Source organism: Manduca sexta, chromosome 24, assembly GCF_014839805.1.
Source record: "Manduca sexta isolate Smith_Timp_Sample1 chromosome 24, JHU_Msex_v1.0, whole genome shotgun sequence".
In the NCBI taxonomy this organism is placed as follows: domain Eukaryota; kingdom Metazoa; phylum Arthropoda; class Insecta; order Lepidoptera; family Sphingidae; genus Manduca; species Manduca sexta.
The window spans coordinates 9460196-9486029 of NC_051138.1; the positions used below are offsets into that span (position 1 = coordinate 9460196).

The 25834-nt window shown below is 34.8% G+C and overlaps 1 protein-coding gene and 1 long non-coding RNA gene across 10 annotated transcripts; one reads left to right on the top strand and one right to left on the bottom strand.

The window, feature by feature from the left end:
* LOC115450915 (glutamyl aminopeptidase) lies at window positions 1-25343 on the top strand. 4 transcript variants are annotated; one of them, XM_037442211.1, is made up of 18 exons: window positions 1-249; window positions 1663-1842; window positions 2318-2679; window positions 11467-11602; window positions 11802-12078; window positions 12376-12546; window positions 12674-12771; window positions 13379-13513; window positions 13752-13918; window positions 14106-14249; window positions 14374-14459; window positions 14777-14907; window positions 15628-15828; window positions 16320-16396; window positions 16707-16864; window positions 20252-20381; window positions 22467-22689; window positions 24783-25343. In XM_037442211.1, exons 2-18 carry the CDS (start codon window positions 1663-1665, stop codon window positions 24942-24944), a joined length of 2838 nt encoding a protein of 945 aa, XP_037298108.1. In that variant the 5' UTR covers window positions 1-249; the 3' UTR covers window positions 24945-25343. The 4 variants fall into 4 exon arrangements, with proteins under 4 accessions (XP_037298108.1, XP_037298110.1, XP_037298111.1 ...); XM_037442213.1 differs by lacking the exon at window positions 24783-25343 and adding an exon at window positions 23077-23151 and having other exon boundaries at window positions 2-249; XM_037442214.1 differs by having other exon boundaries at window positions 3-249; window positions 24771-24797.
* Window positions 5017-11441, bottom strand: LOC119190402. 6 transcript variants are annotated; one of them, XR_005112905.1, is made up of 4 exons: window positions 11423-11441; window positions 8421-8569; window positions 7940-8125; window positions 5017-5622 (listed from the first exon to the last, which is right to left on the bottom strand). It is a non-coding gene; the product is annotated as an uncharacterized LOC119190402 (long non-coding RNA). The 6 variants fall into 6 exon arrangements; XR_005112904.1 differs by lacking the exon at window positions 11423-11441 and adding an exon at window positions 10539-10557; XR_005112901.1 differs by lacking the exon at window positions 11423-11441 and adding an exon at window positions 10279-10390.
* Window positions 25344-25834: the final 491 nt, after the last annotated feature.

A 25834-nucleotide genomic window follows, 5' to 3' on the forward strand; every position in this document is an offset into this window, starting at 1 on the left:
TTCCTAAGTTGTTTGGTCACCTTACTCAGTACTGTTGCGACTCTCATAGTGGCAATGTGAAGTGAAACTTATGTCGTAATGCAGTGCAAGTTTAGAATATTTTAATCGAAACAGACGTATTGTCATTTATACGAAGTTGTAGATAGATACGGGTACGTCAAGTGTCGCCTTATCAAGAGTATTAGTCAGTGTTATATTATGTTTTGAACTAAACCTTTGGGCAACTTGAAGTGAAAGGCAATTTCTAAGGTGAGTGAAACTGCTTGATTTATTATCTTATTTATTTGTTAGAAATATTGCGTATGTAGCGTTTCTTCTAGTGCATGAATGAACAACATACATAATTTTATTGAATATTAAGATAATGTAAAGACATGCCAAAAAAAATATTCATAAAGAATTGTATAAAAATCATCTCAGTCTATCTATTCAGACTTAATTTAAATCAAAAGAAACCTCTATTCATGTCTAGTTCTACTTATACTTAAAATATATCTACCTATATTTATTTTATTATAATAGCAGTATTTATCATACATTCATTCATAATTATATCATTTATTCATTCATAATGAGAAATTCTCTACCAATCAACAGAAATCTCAAATTAAATATATAAATTAAATTACATATCATCGTGCTATCTAAATACAGTGAGGTTTTTTGTGTATATGTATGTGTATGTGTGTGTGTGTGCTGCGCCACCTCGGGTTCGATTCCTGGGCTGGGTAAAAACCTATTTCGTGTTGGCGAAACGTGGGTGCACCGGTTACGGCTTTGTCTACTCTTTCGGGAAAGAAAGGCATACAATATCAAGTATAATGCTAATAATACATAAATGCATTAAAAAGCAATAGGCAGATAGAAGATGTTGTTTCCTTTGTGTTCCAAAGACAACTACATAACTACTACTATTCATATTAAAAAAAACAGATATTAGCAAGTCAATCGTGGGAAGCTGTGTGCCCAGTCAGCGTGCTAGTTATATATAAATTTACTATGCTAGACGACTCTGGTAACATTGTGTCCGTCACTCTGACATAACAAACTGCCAAACAAAAAATACCCATCTAATTTCACAGATGCTTTGCGAGATTTCCGAAATTTCATTCATCATATGAAACACCTATATGACCTTTCATCATATGACTGCCTCGGTGGCGTAGTTGTTTTGCACGTCCGGTACAATAGCGCTCTGAGGTCCTGGGTTCGAATCCCGGGTCGGGCAAAGTGATATTTGGGTTTTTCTGCTCAGTATCAGCCCGGAGTCTGGAATTTGTGCCCGATATGGCGATAGGCTCGCCCCCTATCACATCATGGGACGGAACATACTTGACGAAAAGTGGGTGCCCTAGTTGCGCCTCTGCATACCCCTTCGGGGATAAAATGCGTGATGTTATGTATGTATATGAAACACAACAGCTCGCTGTTATATTCCTAGTTTTTTCATATACTTATGTACTAGAGTAGTAGTAATAGCTTGGTAGAGCTAGCCTTTTTCTGGCAATAAAATATTATAATATGCATGCCCAATCTCGCGGCGTGGTTCTCTCCCTTTTTACTTTATTTCGCACATATGCGCAAATAAAACTACTTATCTATCTACATTTAACATAAATATAACTCTAAATTTATTTACACAAACGTTTATTTTTCTTTCAGATGCCTGAAAACGTCCTTAAATGTGCATGCAAAAACAAACTTTTGGTTTTATTGGGACTTTTGAGCTTCTGCTTACTAATATCAACAATATCCTTATTAATAAAAAATACTGACTGCCAAGGTAGTTCAGGCGGCGACTCTAAAAACAAAGATGTTTCACCTGCCGAAGAAGAACATGTGGTAGAAATTATAAGTATTATATATAGTCTAGACCTGGAGAAAGTGTAGAGTACGGCCACTCTTTTGTCAAGAGCCTCATGTTGTCTTATATGTAAGACACCCAAAATTAGATAAAATTGGACACGATGACCGCCTTTAACATATATTTTTATCGCGAGAAAAACGCGTTCATTATCGTCCACTTCGGGATAAATGGTGTTTTAAAATACTAGTTCTTACAAACAAGACGTAACTATATTGGCACATATGACTAGAATGATTTGGCACAACTGAGTATCGAATTGCTCGAGATTTATATTTGTGCCCGATGTAATATTACAACTCACAATAGATATCATAAAATAAATTTTAGAGATGCTCTTTCTGTGCTTCCAGTAACAAATTACTTTAGCATATTATTAAGATAAATTTTAAAATATATCTATTTGACTAACAATTTTGTTAAGCAGTGCTGTATATTTTTATTTGTTTGCAGATTGATTATTACAGACTTCCACGAAATGTTATACCAAAGAATTACAAGTTAGTGTTATCGCCTAACATGACTAGTAACATGTTTGAAGGAATTGTTACCATCACACTTCGCGTTTTGGAACGAGTGGAAACTATAACATTACATTCTAATAAATTGAATATCCAAGAGTTAACACTGTGGGATTTTAATAATCAAATGATTCCAATAAAATCTACTAATATGTCTTTTGATGCCAAAGAAATGTTACACATACTTTTAAAAAGGAGTCTTAATCCTGAATATTATAAATTAGAAATTAAATTCCACGGAAAATTAATTAACAAAATTGTTGGATTATATGCAAGTCATTTAAAAAATAACGGGTAAGCCTAATAAATGTAATATTAAATCTTTTCTGGATTTCTCGCAAATGAAGCAAATAGGTATTTACAATGGTGATTGGTATTTACAATTTTTATAGTCCTAATCCATCCGAAGTCCAAGTCACGAGGTAAGTTTCTATGTAATGCCGGCGCCAAACACAGACAAATATTTGAACAACGACTTTGCCACACATTTGAACACAGTTACAGACACTGACCAAACTTAAATGTTTATGGCTTTTTTCTTTGAGGTTTCTATATAAGTAATCGGTTCTCTTTCAAGCAATTCCATAACTTTAACGCGTTGATCTGTGGTTGAAAAACCGGTACCGAATAGCAAATACGCAAACATTTAAACACACTTTGCATAAATACGCAAATACACGTGCCACACATGAGTTCAAGCAAGTGTTCTAATATTTTTGCTATGTATGGCGCTGGCATGATGAAAATATCATTATAGCAATGGCTATGGCTAATTCCTACCTTGTAGGTACATACCATGGCAAAATATTATCTATCTAGCAATTTTGGAATCTAAACTTCGACGGGTGCAAAGTACATTTGTATTTGTAAATTTTGTGTTTCTTGCATTATTATAGACTGTTTATTTTATTATCTTGACTTGTACACAGACTCTTCAGTCAGTATATTCCGCTTCCTGTGCATATCTGTCAAGTGTCAATTGTTTGGTGTTGTCAAATTTATAAGATTTCCTCCAATACAAGGTGAATTCAACATTATAAGGGAAAATTTGTGAGAGCTAAAGGCGTGGAGTTTTAGAGAAAAAAAGGACTCTGTTCAAGTAAAACTTAAACGTTTAAAGAACCGATTTTAAGGTAGACAGTTAGACCTTGCTTATGGCAGTTGTCTCTTGTAACCTATTTTTTGTTTCATTATGTTCAATTTGCTGGTATTATAGCTTTATAACAGCTGGTAATACTGCAATTGTCATTTTGCAGATTGAAGGACATGAACCCATGGCTAGGAATAAAATTAAAAAAATTGCACATATGACATTTCATGATTCAATCGGGAAAGGCGGGAAACTGTGAATAAGCAAAGGCGCCCTTTTTGAATTATTTATTTAAAAAAAAGCTTTTCTAGTATATTTTGTACATTAGCCTTCACATATTTATTAAATAAGTGTCTACATAAATAGTTAGCCCATCAAAATGGGCAGGAAGAGACGGAGAAAAGATGAACTTGAACCTCCGGATCCAGACCTATCGAGCTTCGGATCTTCAGACACGGATTCGTCGGAATCTCTTGGAGCTGCAGGATCAAAACATAAAGATCCCAAAGACAAATATAAAATATACAAGGTAAAAGGGTACACACGTAAGTATCCCGAGGATACAAATCAAACCGAACTAATAGTCTTCCTTAACCACCTGGACGAGAACAAAGTATTCAGTGATAGGGATCGCATGGCCCTTTCAAAAGGTATACGGGAGCATGGAGTATCAGGTGTTATGCATTTGCGCTCCATCAATAAGTACAAGGTTGGAATAACATTTGATTTGCCTAACAATGCTAACATGTTCATACAAAATAAAAATTGCTCGACCAACTGTCTCTGAACGCAACTATACCCGCTAGAGATACAGAGGTCACTGGAGTTCTCACTTCGGTTCCTATTGATATGTCCAATAAACAGGTCTTTTCGTTGATTGGTAGTTCCAAAAACGTAGTGCAGGTCAGGCGCTTTATGCGCAGGGTGAAAGGGAACGACGGTGTGGTAAAATTTATTCCGACCCAGGCAGTGGCTGTAACCTTCGCCTCCACCATCCTCCCTAACTACATATATCTTGACTCGTGGCGTCACGAGGTAAGTAAATATATTCCTCCCGTTAAGCAATGCCTTAAATGTTTGAAATATGGACATATTGCTAAATTCTGCCGTAATGCAGAAGTATGTTCGATTTGTACATTAAATCACAATTTTAAAAATTGCCAAATTGACTCTAAAGATGCCACATGTGTCAACTGTAAAGGCAATCACGTTGCTATTTCGTCGACATGTCCAATAAAAAACAAAAGGTTGAAGAAAATAAAATAAAATCTAGAAATGCCACATATTCAGAACTTTTGACTCCAATGCATTTCCAGCTCTTTCTGCTCGTACTTTAGATACGCAAATTAATAATTTAATGAAATCGGATACATTTATAAGCACATTAGTTGAAACAATTATTAAAATAATAAGTAATAAAGATGCCCCTATTAATTCTACTTCCATTAAAGAAGTTTTAAAAGCAACGCTAAGTAATAAATTCCCTTCATCTTCATAATGGATTTATCAACTTTAAATATAATACAATGGAATGCCCAAAGTCTGAATAGTAACAAACATATATTTATTAATTTTCTTTATACACACAATATTCATATTGCTATAATCAGTGAAACTTGGTTAAAACCTGAACAAAATTTTAAAATTAAAAATTACAATGTTGAAAGGAATGATTGTGGTAACAAACACAATGGTGTTGCAATTATAATACATAAAAGCATTATTTATTCTAGAATTAACACCTATTTCGATAATTCCTTACAAAATGTATGTGTGAAAATAACAGTTAATAATAAAGATATATGTATAGTTAGTTTCTATAGTCCTTTAAACTCTAACCCAGTCTTCAGCAAAAACAATTTTGATACATTGGTTAAGTCTATTCCTAGTCCTTTCATATTTGCGGGCGATTTTAACGCTCATCACACTTGTTGGGGCTGTGGTTCCGACAGCCCGCGTGGTCAAAATATTCTAGAGGTTATTGAGGATAATAATTTGGTTCTCCTTAATGATGGGCAAAGCAACGACTATCGGTTCTCCAACATGGCGACCCAATGCTTTGGATTTATCATTGGTATCTTCATCACTGGCTCTCAACTGTGACTGGTCTGTATATGATTGTCCTCTTGGTACTAGTTATCATATTCCTATAATCATAAAAGTAATGATTAGTCAACCCAACATTCACACTCAAGGAAATTGTTTTAATGCTGTACATTTGCCCATTTACCCAAATTACAAACTGGTGGATTGGCAAATGTATAGAAAAACAAGTTGATGTTTTATTAGTAGATTTTGTAATAGATGATACAACTCCTCTTGACTCATATCTCCTTTTTGCAAAATTTTGCGCACTGCAGCTGCGAATTCTATTCCCAATTGTAATAGATCATATTTGTATGAGAACTCAAATATTACAACTCATTCATGTCAGAGAAACAATAGGAAAAGCCCTACACTTCCGTGGTGGAATCAAAAGTGTACACAGGCTGTATCAAATTTCAAAACTGCATATACTTAGTCTGGCCATAAATACTGTTACACTTAATTATAAAAAAATATTACATTTGAATTTCGAATCTGTCATTTTTATACGATTGTTCATTGTGTTTTCTCATTTTGGCGCCAATACATTGTAAAATATTTTGCGATATTAAAATGGTGTGGGGTGATAAAGAGAACCGAATCGCTGTGATAGCATTACACAAAGTAGGTATGGAGCCAAATGCAATTTTTAAAACTCTCCATACACTTGGTATTAGTAAAATGTTTGTGTACCGGGCTATTAATAGGTACAATGAGACCTCCTCTGTTTGTGACAGAAAAGATCTGGCCGTCCACGTAGTGTTCGTACGAAAAAGGTGGTCAAAGCAGTAAGGGAAAGAATTCGAAGAAATCCTGTCCGAAAGCAAAAGATTTTATCTCGGGAAATGAAGATAGCACCTAGAACCATGTCGCGTATTTTAAAAGATGACTTAGGACTTGCAGCCTATAAGAGACGCACTGGCCATTTCTTAACTGATAATTTAAAGAAGAATAGGGTGGTAAAATCGAAACAACTACTGAAGCGGTACGCAAAGGGAGGTCACAGAAAAATTTTGTTTACGGATGAGAAAATTTTTACAATTGAGCAACATTTTAACAAACAAAATGACCGTATTTATGCTCAAAGCTCTAAGGAAGCTTCCCAATTAGTCGACAGAGTGCAACGTGGACATTATCCGACTTCAGTGATGGTTTGGTGGGGTGTTAGCTATGAAGGAGTGACTGAGCCATATTTTTGTGAAAAGGTATCAAAACATCGGCACAAGTGTATCAAGATACCATTCTTGAGAAGGTAGTTAAGCCCCTTAACATCACCATGTTCAATAACCAAGTATGGTCCTTCCAGCAAGACTCGGCGCCGGGTCATAAAGCTCGGTCCACGCAGTCTTGGTTGGAATCGAACGTTTCGGACTTCATCAGAGCTGAAGACTGGCCGTCGTCTAGTCCCGATCTTAATCCGCTGGATTATGATTTGTGGTCAGTTTTAGAGAGTACAGCTTGCTCTAAACGCCATGATAATTTGGAGTCCCTAAAACAATCTATACGATTGGCAGTGAAGAATTTTCCCATGGAAAGAGTGCGTGCTTCTATTGATAACTGGCCTCATCGTTTAAAGGACTGTATTGCAGCCAATGGAGACCACTTCGAATAAGCTTTTTATATTTTTAATTGTTTTATATTTATGTATTAAACTGACACACTGTAAAAGTAATAAATGTTATTTGCAGTTAACAATTTTCTTTTTTCTTTATTACAATATTTATGGCAAGACTAGGTATATCTTTCAAGAATAATCCCACACAGGAAACTTATTTACAGTTCAAAAGGCTTAGAGCAGTTAAAAAACTAACTTTAAAAATAGAAAGGCGAAAAAGTTGGTTCTCTCTTTGTGAAACCTTTAATAGATGCACACCATTGTCTATCATATGGAAATTTATGCGAAAATTTAATAAAACCTATAATTTTAATAATCATGAAGATGACTTATGGGTATCTGATTTTTAAAGAAATATACTCCGGACTCTGTACAATATAACTCAGAATTACTTTTTACCAATAATGTAAATACCAACAATAGCTTTCTCCTCAATCCTTTTACGATAAAAGAACTCATATCAGCCATCTCATCTCGTAGAGATTCTGCTTATGGTCTCGATGGAATGTCATATATTTTATTCAAAAAGCTCAGTGTTACAAGTTTAGAGATATTTTTACAAATCTTGAATCTTCTTTGGGATAATAACATAATACCACAAGACTGGAAAATGGATTGCCTTGTACCAATTTTAAAACCTGATAAGCCAAAGTTACACCCCGATTCTTATCGCCCTATAGCACTTACTTCTTGTGTTGGTAAATTATTTGAACAATTGCTTAAACATCGTTTAGAGTTCTATGTAGAAAAATATAATATATTACCTTCCAATCAATTTGGTTTTCGTAGAAATCGTTCTGCTAGAGAAAGCGTTTGCCAGTTACAGCTGGATATACAAAACTCTATATCCGCAAATGAAAACTTGGTCGGTGTATTCTTTGACATCGCAGGTGCTTTTAATAGTGTAAACATAGATATTCTATGCCTTGAGTTATTACAAATAGGGATTCCTGAAAAAATTATAAAGTGGATTAAAAATTTCTTAATGAACAGAGAAGTATTTACTAAATTTAATAGACACCTTTATGGTCCTAGACTTTCGTCAAAAGGAGTTTGTCAAGGGGTATATTGTCGCCTTTAATATTCATATTGTATATCCGTAGACTAAATCTAATATTGGGCCCTTATGTTAAAAATTTACAATTCGCAGATGATTTGGTTGTTTATACATCTGGAACTAATGTATCACAAGTGGTTTCAACAATTAATGATGCATTAGCAAAATTGTACAACTATTTTTCTTACCTTGATCTCAGTGTGAATCCATCCAAGTCTAAAGTTATTGTATTTGGTAAACATTGTCACAGTACACCTGCTGTGCAATATAATAATTGTTTGTTACCCACTACATCTGAAGTGAAATTTTTGGGTGTCCATATTTCATATAATTTATCCTGGAATAATTATTTAAAACATATAATTAATAAGGCAAATAAAGCATGTAACATTTTAAAGTCCTTGTCTGGTTCATATTGGGGCTCTGACCCCAAAATTTTGTTGTTATTGTACAAATCGTTAGTTCGTAGTCATTTTGAATATGGTTTTATTGCTTTGCTGCAGATGCTAGAATTGTAAATAGTTTAGATGTTTTGCAAAACAAGTGTTTGCGTATTATTACCGGGGCATTCAGAAGCACTCCCATAAATGCAATGCAAATAGAATGTAATGTCCCACCATTAAGTATTCGATTTAATTACTTGAAAGAAAGATTCATATTAAAACTTTTAGTGTAACTAATAATAATCTTTTGGCCAACTTGTTGCATTCTGTTACTCAATTCTCCCTAAACCAATTTATATTTTACAAGGTCTTCAAGAGTTCATGAGCTTTATTAAAAACATGAACATTTATCAATCAAAACACATTTTGCCTTGCTATGAAGGATCTTACATTAGTAAGTTTCCATCTATTGATATAATTTTAAATCAAAAAAGGACCTGCCCTCGAAAGAAGAAGTAATCAATATGCTTTTAAAATTTTCAGACCATAAATTTATATATACTGATGGCTCCAAAAATGATAGGGCTGTGTCTTTTGCCATATATGAGCCCTCATCAAATATAGGCATCGGTAAAAAAATTGATAAAGCTGCTAGTATCTTCACAGCTGAAGCTGTCGCCATTTTCAGTGCTTTAAAACACATAAAAATTGTAATTCTGACCATACTAAATGGATAATAGTTAGTGATAGCAGGAGTGTATTAGAAAACCTTGCAAATAATCAATTTCATGCTAACACTAATTATGTCATTTATTTAATAAAAGAACTATGGGTCGAACTGTCCAAATTAGATATAGTAGTTCGTTTTGTTTGGGTTCCTTCACATATTGGCGTCATAGGAAATGAAAGGGCAGATTACCTGGCCAAAAAAATTGTTGAGTTACAAGAATTAATTCCTAATTCCAATATTGATATGACTGTATCCATACCACACACAGACGCTGTTAGTTTCTTAAAACAGCGTATGTGTCAAGCATGGGGGAGACATTCATATCAATACACACACCATGAAAATAAAGGAAACTGGTTTGCTAGTATGGATGTCCAAATAAACTCCACTCCTTGGTTTTGCAAGAAAAATAATTTTATCAATAGGAAATTTTATTCAATTATTTGTCGTATGCGTTTTGGTCATTATAGATTAAATTGTCATCTTCATCGTATTAAAATGGCTAATTCTCCCTATTGCGAATATTGTCAATCACAAAAAATTCAATCACTACATCACATTTTCTTCGAATGTTCATCTTTCAACATTCAGCGCCTTGTGTTGGCGGATGAGCTTTTAAAAATCTATAAGAAGCCTAACCGGGTCCCGCAATGTTTAAAAGAGTTGCTTAAGAATGCCTCAACTTATGTTTACTTGTATAAATTTATAAAAGACACTGTAAATGATATTTAGTTGTTTTTTGTTTGTTTCGTTGAAATTTCTATTACGTAGTAATATTGTAAATATTGTTATTAAGTCTTACTTGTTAACTATTTTACAGGATATTGGTTTCAGACATATATTATAAAATGTATTATAATCAGTTCTTTAACAGCTGAGTCTGACAGATAATATCTGCCATTGATTATATTTGAACTTAGAGGAAGTACTTACTCTAAGTTTTTGAAATTTTGAAGCACGCTCAATACATGGAGCAAAGAGCAAATAGTGGAATTGCAAATTCTATATCTCAATGAAGCTTTAAATTAAGAAGAGGATAGTAAAACATATTTTACGGATAGTATGAAACATATTCACTGACGAGGAAAATCGTACTGAATTGATATTTACTCTGGATTTGACAATTGGAAAAATGGATTATACTTTACCTGGAATTGACTATACTTACGAAAACTACTAATTGGAATACTTACGAAAGACAATATATTAAGAATTTAAATTTGAAGAAAAGAAATACGTAAGACTAGGCAGTATGGTCGTAAGACTATAGCCTGTCCTATAAGGACGAATTTAAAAAAAAAAAAAAAATCATGATTCAATCAAATAAACAAACCGAATAGATGAATTATTGCCCGAAATTCGTACTTTTATGCGTATAAAGTGAATAAAATGCATTTATTTGCATTTTTATACATTTTCCATTATTAAGCCTTTTATGTTTTATTTACACAATAACCTCAAGGGCTTAATAAGTTCGCCGCGATTTTTTTGTCGACACATATATGTGCCTACAATAAATAAAATAATGGAAAATCTGCCGATAAAATATACACCTTCCGAGCGGTTATCTCCATTAATCCGCCCGTCACATTATAAATTGAATTTGCATCCCGATATACAAAAAGGACTCTTTCAAGGCAATGTGATAATAGACGTTACTGTTAACGAAGAAAAGAATAACATTGCTTTGCATTCAAACTTTTTAAAAATAAAAGATGTGAGAGTGCATAAAGATGGTGAAGTTGTAAATTTCTTAAAATACTTTGAAGTGAAACCATTGGAACAGTTGATTATTTATTTCGATAATGCACTAAACTCGGGAAATTACGAGATAAGCATTGATTTTGATGGTGATTTGACTCGCAATATTGTCGGGTTTTACTTATCTAAATTTAAAGATGATAGGTAAAACTTTTTACTCCTTAAGCATCATTTTTAGAATTGTGATTTAATAAATACCCATATAAATAAATCTAACAATTTAAAACATGTGCTTTACCTTGATATACTAATCAGTTTTATTACTTTTACACATGTATTAAGTTAGATAAGATATATAACATTTTAAATTTCATACCTATGTAAAACACATATCACATATATAAATTGTTGATGTTTTAGAACAATGGTGGCCAGTAAGTTTCAGCCCACATATGCTCGTCAGGCATTCCCCTGTTTCGATGAGCCTGACTTCAAAGCTACCTATGACATAGCACTAGTAAAACCGCCATCTTACAAAGCATTGTCTAACATGAATGTAAGTTTAAATTTTACCATTTCAATTAAAAATAATATGTAATAATATTTCTGCAAAATTTTAAATGATACTGTTGTGTAATATTGGAATACTATTATAATTTATATATTGTTTTTCTTAAATAAATAAAAAGAATTATACTTTCAGAATTTTAAACAATATCAATAAGGAAATTAATGCAGTATTTCCGTTGTTACAGGAAATATCAAAGAGTTTTGATCCCACTACTAATATGGATACAGTAAAGTTTGCAACCAGTGTCCCTATGTCAACATATTTGGCATGTTTTGTAGTCTGTGACTTTGACTTTAAAGAAACTGTGATAAATTCAAATGGCATTGGAAAGAATTTTACATTACGCTCATTTGCTCAAAAAGGAGAAACACATAAGATTGATTTTGCTCAAGATATAGGCCAAAGAGCCACAGAGTTTTATATTAAGTATTATGAAGTGCCCTTCCCCCTGCCAAAGCTAGGTGAGACTTGGATAAAAAACAGATCAATTTTTTAAACTTAAGACATATTTATAATTTATCAAATATATGTATTACATATCTACATATAGTAGTATTTATGTAAATAATACTAATGTTATTAACTTTACTGGTTTGGTGCCCATTGTGTTTGAAGGTTGTTGTAACTGTTATTGTCTAGAAAATAAATTGTTTAACTATATTGTATATACAATAATATCACTAAATATCAACTGAGAAATGATTCTAAACATGCTTTCATATTTTACAGTATTCAAATAAAATATATTGTTTTTGCAGATATGATAGCAATCCCTGATTATGTGTCTGGTGCTACTGAGCATTGGGGTCTAATTACATACCGTGAGACATCCTTCCTAGTAGACAACGCGACGGCATCTTCAAAGAACAAAATAAGTGTTGCCAACACTATTGCCCATGAATTGGCACACATGTGGTTTGGCAATCTAGGTAAGCTATCTTTAATAATGTGTATATAATCAAAACAATATAATTTGTTGATATATCTATAATTTTTTCTTAAATTATTAGTCCTTATTAGAAACACTCTATCCCATGATATTTTTCTATTTTTCAGTTACAATGAAATGGTGGGATGAAGTTTGGCTGAATGAAGGTTTTGCGTCATACTTGCAAGTCAAATCCTTGAATGCGTTAGAACCATCATGGTCTATGGTAGTATATTCAAATTATCTATTATAATCATACACACTCTCATGTTCATAAGTAAAGCTTGGAAAGGGGCAGGCGGCAGCACGTTGAAAGTAGCCTTTTTTATTAGGATTTGAAACTAAATATATGAGGTGTCCCATAAATAATTTTAGTTCATATGCGAGTATTACAAAAAAAAAAGATTCTACGACTAAAGTGCGACGAAAGTTTCTAAACTACTATCATTTAAACTACTCGAATGAAGTCCCAAGTGTTCAAATGATCAAGGATGAGTAACCATTGCTTCAACCCAATGTATCAGTTAGAAGTACTACTTATGTAAGGATGATGGAAACATCCATAATATATTCAATCATGCTCTATAAAATTACTCTAAGCACGTTATGTGAAGCCAATCTACCTTTTGCTCGCGCCCGTTGGGAGAAGTCTTGCGAGCGAAATGTTTCGAATTTAGGGAATATTATTCCTAAGAAATGTTTTACCACATAGTATAGTTTTATAAAAAATAAACAAACCATAGTAAATAGTATTTTTATTACATCATTTTCAAAAATAAAATTATATGCAATGCCTGTCATTATTTCATTCACTAATCACATACATTTTTCAGCTGGATCAATTTTTGACGAAAACATTACACCCGGTATTGGATGAAGACGCAAAGCTCTCAAGTCATCCCATAGTACAAACAGTGGCAACACCAGATCAGATCACGGCTATTTTTGATAGGATTTCGTATAACAAGGTATTTCGATAATTTATTCAGTCTTATGAAATAATTATGGCTAGCTGTAGATTTATTTTTTGTTACATCAATGTCCTAAATTTAATAGTTAACTTCCTGCTCACCCTTTCCCATTAATGCGGTAAATTAATTGTGAAATAGTCTTTTATTGCCATTTTTCACAATATTGTACTAAATACCAATTTAATTATGATATCGAATAAAAATTACAATGCCAAGTTAATTCTTTTCCATGGAGGGTGCATCAGTGTTGAGGATGTTGGAAGGATTTGTCGGCGAAGAAAACTTTCGTCAGGGTGTGAGCGACTATCTCAAGAAACACGAATTCGGCAACACGGTGACTCAAGATTTGTTAAACGCTCTGTCATCTTACTTCAAAAAAAACAATCCGAATTTGAATTTGACGTTAGTATTTTATACAGGCTGTTTAAAATAGTAGCAATACTTATTAAATTTTAAAAGGTAGTTAAAACGATTAATAAAGCTGCGTAGTTCCGGCTACGATCCCTAAACGAATATAAACATCCGGTACAGATTTATAATGATTTATCCAAATAATATAAATAAATTATTACCCTAAAAAATATTGCAGACATATCATGAATACCTGGACGCGACAAATGGGCTATCCCGTGCTATCTGTTCGACCAGCAGACAAGCCCAACACCTATGAAATAACGCAGTCGAGATTCCTGTATGACAAGGACGCGAAATATACAAACGACTCGTCATATAAGTACGTTATTTTTTATTTTTCAAAATATGTATAAAAAGCAAGCGGTATCTACATACATGAAAGTGGAGATAGATGTTCATGTGTTTATCGTATTGCAATTATTGACAATTAAATTTATTTTAAGCTATCGGTGGTTCGTGCCCATAACATACAAGACAGATGGTAGAAAGAGTGAGAATATTCTGTGGTTCCCTGACTCTGTTGACAAGGGTAAGAACTGTACATTCTGATGTTTGTGCTGTTAAGTGATAAGTTTTAAAACGAAGAGAGAAAATAACACCCTGGCAATGCTTACATTTTGAAATTTTCGTGGGTTTTAAAACGGAATGTTTGCCGGCAAACATGACAGCTACATGATATTTACGTGTGACACGGGAATATAACCTTATTATGTAGTGTATAAGCACATGACAATTTTTTATAAATGTATGCGATTTATAATATGCTTCATCATTATATATTTTAATATTTATTATTGGGATATTATTGAATTATCTATAATTTTTTATATGTAAATACCCTTACAGTTACGTTGACCTTGGAGAATGACGCTAAATGGTTGAAAATAAACAATGATCAGGTTGGATACTACAGAGTGCATTACACAAATGAGATGTGGCAAAATCTCATAGAACAATTATTATCTAATCCAACACAGGTACCTATATCTAAATATATATACATAGTCATATAATTTAAAATTTGCCTCAGTGACGTAATACAACTGTATTATGGTACAACTACAATGCCGAGGTTTCTGGTTCCATCCCCGGGTCGGACAAATTGATATTGGCTTTTGGCATTCAGTACCAGTCCAGAGTCTGGAATTTGTGCCTGATATATGGCTATAGGCTCGCCCTCACTCGCCCTCTGTATGTTCCATGATGCCACAGATCACATCATGGGATACACACGGCAGAAAGTGGGCGCACCAGTTGCGCCTCTGCCTAACCCTTCGGAGATAAGGGCGTCCGTGCGTGCGTGCGTGCATGTAGGCTATTTGACTACACTATAAATGTGACCTAATATGACAATAACAGATTTCAGAAGGAAGTTGCATTTTTGGCGCTGACTTCTCCAACCATAATTAGGCAATAGTTTCGTATTTATCGTTAGAATGTATATATAATTTTTTTCTACAATACGTACTTAAATTGCCATAACATTATGGCTATTACAGCATGTTATGATAGTCAAAAAAAAAATTAGTGATTTTAAATGTACACACTTATATAAATTATTGAAAGAATTAGTTACCTTGTTGTTTCATGTGACGTATGTATGTGTTAGAACCAAATTCCATTAAACCGCGACCCGGGTTTTTTTTTATGTTTTCTATAAATATTCTTTTAATTGAGAGTCTTATTTATTTCAACAGCTAACAATATCCGACCGTGCGCATTTACTAGACGATGCTTTCGCACTGGCCGAAGCAGAGATCCTGCCTTACGAAATAGCGCTTAATCTCAGCAAGTACCTCGTCAAGGAAAATGATTACGTGCCCTGGGAGGCTGCCTCGTCCATACTCCTCGACTTATCTGGACGGTTGCTGAACTCATTGGCTTATGAAGATTTTCAGGTATGCAAATGTTGTACTGTATCATAAAATTGATTTATTTATATATTACTTTATAGACATTTATGTTAGAGGTGTTACCCCAATGCGATAATATAGTCATATAACCAGGCTCTACTCCGTCTATGGAAGCGAATCCCCCCTTTTTGCAATTACGAGCGTTTTAATCAAAGAACAGCCTTGAGGGCCGTATAGGTAAATAGGAATACTTTTTACTCTTACCATTACGTCTATCAAAGCTGTCCTTCGATTTGAACTCCCATATTTGCAAAAAGATGTACATAGGCCCGTTGGTATAGGTCCCCGTGCCCTTATCAAAAAACATGTATATATATGTATGTGTGTGTAGTATAATTTCAATCAATGATTGTTTTCAAACTACACCCTATATTATTTTAACATCTTGGATTTTTTATTGTTTAATGTTTTTTTACCAACTTCGTTTAAAATGTATTGATTTTTTTTTGTTATATGGTATCTGATTCCATTCACAGAAATACGCACAAGGTTTGCTGAAACCGCTTTATGATAAGCAAAGCTGGGACAAAAAAAATATCAATGTCATTGATGGGTACGTAACATGACCATGACATACTTGCTGATTTATAGCAAATTGACGAATGGTTTATCGTTTTACGATAATAATCTATACTAATATAAAAATTTATGAGTTTGTTTGTTTGAACACGCTAATCTCAGGTACTACTAAATCAATTTTGATTTTTCACTAATGGGAAGCTAATAGAAGACTACCTTTATCCCGGGAAAATATACATCCACGCGGGCGGAGGCGCAAGCAACAACTAGTATTGAATAAACATAATATTGAATTATAATATTGCTGTACCTGCAATAATTGATCAACTTGAAATTTATTTTAGTTTACTACGGACGAGAATATTGTCACTCGCCACGCGTTTTGAGGTGGCCGACGCCGAAGCAAAGGTGCGAAGTTTATTCCTGAACTGGCTCCATAATCACGGAACACCAAACGCCATCGAAATAGAACCCGATCTACGTGATTTCGTTTACTATTACGGTGAGTTTTCGTATTGTAACATCACTATAATACATATTATGTTCATCTGGGCCTATATAAGTAGGTATACTCATAAAATATAAAAATGACTACACTTACCAAGTAAAATGTAATCCAAATAATTTGGTATATAATAATAATGATATCAGTCCTGTATTATATACTTGCCCACTGCTGAGCACGGGCCTCCCCTACTACTGAGGGGATGAGACCTTATTTCACAAGACTGCCCTAGTGCAAATAGGCAGACTTCACATACCCTTAAAATTCTTATTGACAACTTTTTCGTTGTGCAGGTACCCTCACGATGTTTTCCTACACCGTTAAAGCAAGCGATAAAGAATACTCACATAACTTAAGAAAAGTCAGGTGCGTGCTCATTCCATTTCCAACTAAGCCATCGCCGCTGATGAATGTACACTAACTAGCCCCAATACTCGGCTTGTTGAAGTGAGGTGCAATGGAAAACACCGCAATAATATGTACACCTGACTCTGGTATTCGTTTTTCATCAAACTGTTTGATCTTAAGAGCGTTTACGTGCCGCGCGTGAAGTCAACTATAGGTAATTCTTCGCAAAATTCACTCACACAGAGCCGTTGCGTAGCTGTGTGCGTAGAGTTAGCGCGTCGGCTATCTTTATAGTCAGACCAACCAATTTTGATCTTTTCGCTTTAATTATCTAATTGGAATGTAACTTATGATTTATGAATTTATGATAAATGAAGAATTCTATTATTAAATATATAAGAATTCATCATGAAATAGTTTATATGTATCATTTTGTAATTATAAAAAAAAATAAACATTTTTAACAAATTTTAACGGCAATTTTACAAATTGCTTTTTTCACTTTTTAAATGCAAATGCATTTGCATTTAGAAAGTACCCTTTAGTAAAGTGGAGCTCATCATGAAGCCGAAAGATAGGCACCAGAACTCCGTAATCAGACAATAAATCAGGAAAATTACTGTGCTACGATGTTTATAATGGACCACATAATTACTCCATAGATCTGCAGTTTTTAATATTTAGCGTATTGAAAGTTTAAATTAAGTCATTAGAAATTACATATTGGAATTTATATTTTGAGTCAGAAGGTGTATGTAATGAGATGTCATTTTTAGGTGTATAACTAAAAAGTGAGAAATAAAAGACTTCTTTTTTCGGAAGTTGGTTATATTTTTTGGATAGTTTTTTTTTTAATAGGTATTGCTATATATCATATCAAAACGATCACGATGGAGGAAAATGGCGTCAGATGTCTGTAACCACCCCTCCCCTACCGACTACTGCAGTCGCCCACCTACTAACCACAGAGCGCGCTGGTGCTACCGTGGCCCGCACGATTCTAATAGTTGGCCGCCAATACAGCGGGTACCGCATACAACCGCGCACCCCGCGGGCGTAAAACGAGTTTTGAAATGTGCGTTTAGTCCATTGAAATGTTACAATTTAAGGACCGAATATTGCATTTCTTGGAGGACACAATTTTATTTTTGGGCCATGTGTGGGGGGTCAATAGAAGCTTAACCTCAAGTTTGTGGGGTCGCCACCCTTGTCCTCCGGCCGCCATCTTGGAAAAAGGGGTGAAAACACTTTTTTCGCGATATCTCGGAAACTATACGTCTTACAAAATTTTTGTAAAGCCATAATTTGTAGCAAATTGTTTTGCCTGCAAATATGTTTTTTTTTCTCCTTTATCCCCAAATGGTAACGCATACCTTTTCTACCTGCATAACATTCGATAAGTTAAATTTGGTAAGTTCTATGGCAAAGAAAAGAGTTAGGAATAAATAAGTAAAGTTGTACGAATTTAACAAAAAAAATGTAATAATATATTTACAATAAAAAAAATCAAAAATAAGTTAAACATTTTGTTTCGACCGGATTCTCATGAGCATTGATGAACCAGGTAAACTTTGGAGCGCTGTAACAGCGTTTTAAATGAATAAATTAAAAAAAAATATAGGGAACAATGTTCCTCAAAAGATCATTTACAAGTTAGTTTGAGGTAATTTTTTTGTAAAATGTAAAAAAAAAGTTATAGAGCAAAAAGAAAACTTTTATAAACATTTTCTCACATTTTTGCTTATAACTTCTTTAATTTTTAATTTAGTGCAAAAAGTTATATATACATATTTGTAGGCAAAACAATTTGCTACAAATTATGACTTTACAAAATTTATGTAAGACGCATAGTTTCTGAGATATCGCGAAAAAAGTGTTTTCACCCCTTTTTCCATGATGGCGGCCAGGGAACAAGGGGGGCGACCTCACAAACTTGAGATTAAGCTTCTATTGACCCCCCACACATGTCCTAAAAATAAAATTGGGTCCTCTAAAAAATACAAAGCTCATGTAACATTTCAATGGGCTAATTGTTTTTAGCTTAAGGTTAAATTTTTTTCCTTCGAGTAACTATGCTCAAGTGTTTAATGAGTAAAAAGCAACAACCATACTACAGACGCATGTTATAACATTAGTACATCAATCTTTTAGCTTTTGCTTTAGCCGAAGTTTCAGCGTTGTTACGTTTCCTTTTCTTGCCTAGAAATAGCTTTACTTCCCATTGTGTCTGAAACATAATAATATAATAATAATTTATAGTAACTACTAAAATTATTGTCAATCATTAAAGAAAAAATATTTTACTTACTAAAGTACTAAGATGTGGCAATCACTGTATACACGTGACTATTTTTTCTACGCACAGCAAAGTCCAACTGGAGTCTCGCCGGAGCGACGAGCGATACGTCCTCTCTCTAGAAAGCCTCAAGGCGGACTAATTTCAAACGATTTGCGCGTTGCGTTTTATAGTGGTATTTAAAATATTTATAGAAAAATAACAGAACTAATTTTGTAGAATTTTTAAATTGTATGTTTTTAAGGAGATGTTCTTCTATTATAGTAATCCAATATTATATTCAATTAAGTAAGATATAGTGATAAAAAAAATCATTTAAATGACCAACATTTCTGAAATTTTCGAATTCTTTGAATTTTTATTTCTCATGAATTAAACATAAAAAGATATTTTTTCTCTACTAACTTTTTTCTTCAGGATCTTTTTAGTTAGATAAAAATAACATATTGTTATGTTCCTTAGTGGTTTAAGATATTTTGAGCTTCGAAATAGACGTTCGAAGCGCAAATTTGAAAACCTCTGTTCAGTAATCATTAAACAATTTACAAATACTCAATAAATCTAAAAATTTTCTCTACTAACTTTTTAGACAACAAAATTTTCTATAATAATTACTAATTCATATGTTTTTAAAATAATGTTTTGATGGATATTATCTCCTTCGAAAAGTGCTGTTTTTGAGACATACGGCGCGCGGATGCGTAAACGCTCTTAATAAATAAAAATATCTCTATCGACAGGTATGAAGTCATCATCTCAAGAAGAATGGGACAAGTTATGGAACATTTATTTGAACGAGACGGATGTTCAGGAAAGTGCTAAACTGAGGCACGCGTTATCTGGACCACGCGACACTAACATTCTAAGAAGGTATTGGACATAATCTGTGTTGGTAATATTTGATTAAAAATCATAAATACAGCATTATGCTGCTTGCCCAAGGTTGGGGAGGGATGTAACTTACATTTTAACAGCTAATAGAGCCGAGCCTATTGCCAGTTATAGGGCGTTATATCATATTTCAATCTAATACTAAACTAATATGTATTATCTATACTTCTATATCTTCTATCTATCTATACTTATAATAAATCTGTAGAGAGGTCAATTCTGTACATGAAATATATTTCCAAAATAACTATCAGGGGGTGATTAGGGATCGATACTGATGCCAAAAATCCAATTAGTAAAATTTTTGTCTGTCTGTCTGTCTGTATAACCGTTATAGAAACAAAAACTACTCGACGGATTTTAACGAAACTTGGTACAATTATTTGTCATACTCCTGGGCTGGTTATAGTATACTTTTCATCACGCTACAATTAATAGGAGCACAGCAGTGAAGGGAAATGTTGGGAAAACGGGAGAAGTTACTCCATTTTTTAAGCTTCCGCCGCGTGTGCAACCTTAATGGTTAAAGCTACACAGAAATCATGCATGACGGAAATGTTCGCCTTAAAATTATATAAAAAATATCCCACGACAGCATATGTCTATCTTTTATGGTTGACTCACAATAACACGTGTAGCTCCCGATAGCATAGCAGTTCGAAGCTTTCTCATTATATTTGTCTACTCTTACGTTTATAACACTCTCAGTCAGCCCCGGATCTAGGGGGGGGCAAGCCAGGGCCCGTGCCTCGGGCGGCGAATTTAGAGGGCGGGAAATTCAAACTTGGCAGACGAATACACATCTCATCATTAACGCAACTTTGACTACTGCGACATCTATACTCTATACTATTATATAAAGCTGAAGAGTTTGTTTGTTTGTTTGTTTCAACGCTCTAATCTCAGGAACTACTGGTTCAAACTGAAAAAATCTTTTTGTGTTGGATAGTCCTTTGTTTGTGGAGTGCTATATATCATCACGCTACACCCAATAGGAGCGGAGCAGAAATGGCTAATCTCAGGAACTACCGGTTAGAACTGAAAAATTCTTTTTGTGTTGGATAGTCCTTTGTTTGTGGAGTGCTATATATCATCACGCTATACCCAATAGGAGCGGTTCAGTAATGGCTAATCTCAGGAACTATCGGTTCGAACTGAAAAAATATTTTTATGTTGGATAGCCCTTTGTTCCTGGAGTGCTATAGGCTATATATAATCACGCTATGACCAATAGGAGCAGAGCAGTAACAGTTTCAACATGTTGCAAAAACGGGGAAAATATATTATTTTTGAAAGCTTCTGTTGCGTGCGCTGCGTAAACGGTTAAAGTTATGCAACAATGATGTATGACGGGATTGTTCCTCTTAAAAAGTTATACAAAAATTTATTATAAATCAAAGTCCCCCGCTGAATTTGTCTGCCTGAACGTGTTAAACTCAAAAACTACCCAACGTATTAGGATAAAATTTGGTATGGAGACAGTTTGAGACCCTGGGAAGAACACAGGCTTCCGGGAAAATATATAGCGTGACTTTTAAAACGGAAAACTTTAGCCTGAAAAACTTTATAACGCGGGCGGAGCCGCGGGCAGAAGCTAGACCAGTATATAACACACATAAATTATTTCCCGCGGAGCGCGAAATGATGATGATGATGACAAAAGTAAAAATATAGGTGGTTAGGAGCGGCATTATCCAGACTTTGCCCCGCCTTCAAAAAATTCAAGATCCGGGGCTGCTCTCAGTCATCCCTAATTAAAAAAGTTAACATTATTAAATATTCCATAAAAAAGAATCATAGAAGTCGGTATAGAAACACCAAAGTTATACATGAAATACGCTAATAATAAGCCATCACGCGTGAATACTGAATCATGCTATATGCTTCCTTCGATTTCACCAGGATCCCATCATCAGACCCTGACCGGACAATCGGACCACCTGCATACCACCATACATTAAAAAAACATCCCGACAAATTGAGCACCTCCTCCATTTTTGAAGTCCGAAATCCACGCGGGCGAAGCTGCAGGCGGAAGCTAGTTATAAATAATATTTGTTTTAGATTTCTTCTTCTCGCGTGGGATGAGAGAAACATCAGAAGCCAAGACTATTTGACGGTGCTGCATCAGATCTCCAGCAATCCGTCGGGCACCGCGCTGGTGTGGGACGACGTGCGCACGCGCTGGGGCGAGCTCGTCCACAGGTTCACGCTCAACAGCAGATACCTCGGCAACTTGATCCCGGCTATCACTAGTTCCTTCAATACTGAACTTAAGCTGAAAGAGGTATTACGTCTTTTATAATTATTCTGTTGATTCTATTATCCAATAGCGCGAGACTTATTACTGGTAATTACGACTCCACGTGTTGTCCGCACTATTTCTGAAACAGGCGGTAGGGATTGCAATCCGGTACAAACTTAAATCCGGCCGGATTCAGCCGGAATCACGAGAATTCCGCCGGATCCGGCCGGATCCGGATTAGTATTTTGGGTGTGCAACATAGCGCATATTTCTAACTTCATGGCATAATATATAAGGGGCGATAGCCTAGTTGGGTGTGGAACGGACTGCCAAGACGAATGTCCGCAGGTTCAAATCCCAAGGGCACACACCTCTGACTTTTCTAAAATCATGTGTGTATTCTTTGTGAATTTATCGTTCGCTTTAAAGGTGAAGGAAAACATCGTGAGGAAACCTGTACATCTGAGAAGTTCTCTATAGGAATTTCGAGGGTGTGTGAAGTCTACCAATCCGCACTAGGCCAGCGTGGTGGACTAAGGCCTAATCCCTCTCAGTAGTAGAGGAGGCTCGTGCTCAGCAGTGGGCAAGTATATAATACTGGGCTGATATTATTATGGCATAATATAAGGAATAATCTACGGGGAAAAATAGAAACGATTTTGTGCGAAAATCAACTCTTATTTATTTATAATTATTATCAGTTATTATATAATAATCAGTCTCAAAGATTACAAACAACAGTGAATTATTTATGGTTTAAATTAAGTTAAACCCGTTCATAAAAACTAAATTAAATGAACATCATATTCTTCTATAATCCAAATTAAAATTTCCAAAATCAACAGCTTATGGATACTATACCCATGCATTCATTACAGCACAGATCACTTTTCTTGTTGGAAATACGCTCTTAGAAAACAAATTGTATTAATAGTATCATCCTTTAGCCTACTTCTCAAGGAACTGCAAATATAAACAGCGGCCGAAAAAGCCCTTTCAGCTTCAACACTGGTTGGTTTCACTAAAGTCAAAAAGTCATATATTAGAGACAAGTATTTCCCTCTATCTCCTTCAGTTTCATAAGCGCTCATTTCTTTCTTAAGTTTTTTAGTACTTTCGCACGGTTTTAATAAGAGAAATTACGTTTTTCTTAATATATCGGATCCGGCCACCGGATCCGGTGATATTGTTGGATCCGGTAGGCAACGAAAACGTACCGGATCCGCCGGATTACCGGATCCGCCGGACCGGATTGCAATCCCTAACAGGCGGAGTGTCCTCTCCACAAGCAACTGCATCACAAGCCCTGAACTTGCCCAGAATCCATAGATTCCTTTTGGCCTCGACGACTTATTCCACAAGAGCAACGAGTCGCTACATGTGGAGTCGGTTTGGCTGCAGGAGCTATTTACTTGTTTAAATTGCACCTAGATTGTCGCTTACAGTACCTACTCTAGATCCGTTGGCTCTTCCGTCAAAACATATGCCATGCCGTACCGAAGTCTATCTTCTCCGTTGCCGTTAAGGACTTCATCAGTAACCTCGTACCCATAACATATATTACTATTATAAATACGAAAGTTTGGATGTTTGTTATTCATTCACGCCAGAACGGTAGAACGGGTCAGGATGAAATTTGGCATGTAGGCTACTTATTATTCTGAGAAAATATTTATTCCTCGCGAGCGGGGCCACGATCTATAATAAAAAATATGTGGCTCGCAACTCCGCCTGCTTGACCTGCGTATCTTTCCCGATATAAAAGTACATTTATGATTATACTGTTACAATACGGTCTACCAGTCAAGGTTTTAAGTTATCATTAGTGACAACAAAGCCATTGTTACTGGGGACTAGCGGGTTGGCGACAGATACAGAAGTAGATGTTGGAACTAATTTCAAAATTGCCAAAACATAGCGTAATATGTATTGTACTTGTATTGGATGTAAATGCAAATTTCTTATGGGTACGCGAATGTTGGACATTGAAATAGAAATGTTTTTTTGATTCGGATCAGGAAAATAGTTTTTTTTTTCAATAATGTAAATAAATTTAGCTGTTCCTCATTAAGGCTGCAAAAAATTAAGCAATGTATTTGCATAAGATTTGAAGCACGTTATAGTATTGTGTGTAGATGGAGGAGCTGTTCTCGCGGTTCCCGGCGGCGGGCGCGGGGCGGGGCGCGCGGCGCGCGGCGCTGCGCGCTGGGCGCGCGCGGGCACGTGCGCGCCGTGCGGGGCTGGCTGCGGGCACACGCCGCATAGCGCACGCTTACACTCTACACTCTTTTTATTAAATACTTACAAACTGCTCTATAAATAAGTATCATTCTATGACATTATTTTCTCCAAACTTTTGCGACGTAATAGGACATGTAAACCGGTATCGCTGAGGTGTCGAAACAGAAAATAGTTCAGCAAACGACTTAATACGAAAACTCCTCAAAAGTCTTCTTTCTACAAATTAACTAAAATAAATATTTTGCAAACATAACCATCAAGAATTCGGACTGCTAAAAGTATTGTTCGATGATTTGACATCTATAAACACGATATTTGTTCGAAAAATAAAATTATTCGGAATAAGTATTTGTATGTTAGAACAATATTTTATACCTATTACGATTACAAAATATTAAACAGCGGATTGAATTTTTATGCTATTTGGTTTTTATTAAATAAATTATCCGCAGGTTCGTTGTGTTTTATAATGTGCCTACAATCCATACCTCTTAAGTGATCCGACTTCACCCCTCAGTTTAATTATTTGCGATTTAGTCAAAAATCATCATCGTCGGAATACTATTGCCTATAATAGTTATTTCCTTCTGTATCACAAGCTGATACAGGAGACTGGATACTACAATCTCTATCACCTATAAACATCCACAATACTATAAGAATAAAGGTGCACAGCTGTGTTAAATTTTAATACAGTAGCATCTTATACTTAATATTCTAGTAACCGTAAACCGTATTTTCAGAAACTATCTAATCGAATTTTATGACACTAATGCCCGAATACTCAAACGCTACTTAAATATTTAAGATGGCCTCACGGATTTAAGCAATCGTTATCTTTGAAATTGGTATAAGTACTGAAACGTTGCTTATTTCCTAACCTTAAATGTAAGGCGACGAAGTTTTAAGGTCCGCTTATTGAATCAAACGATATTCACAAACCCTG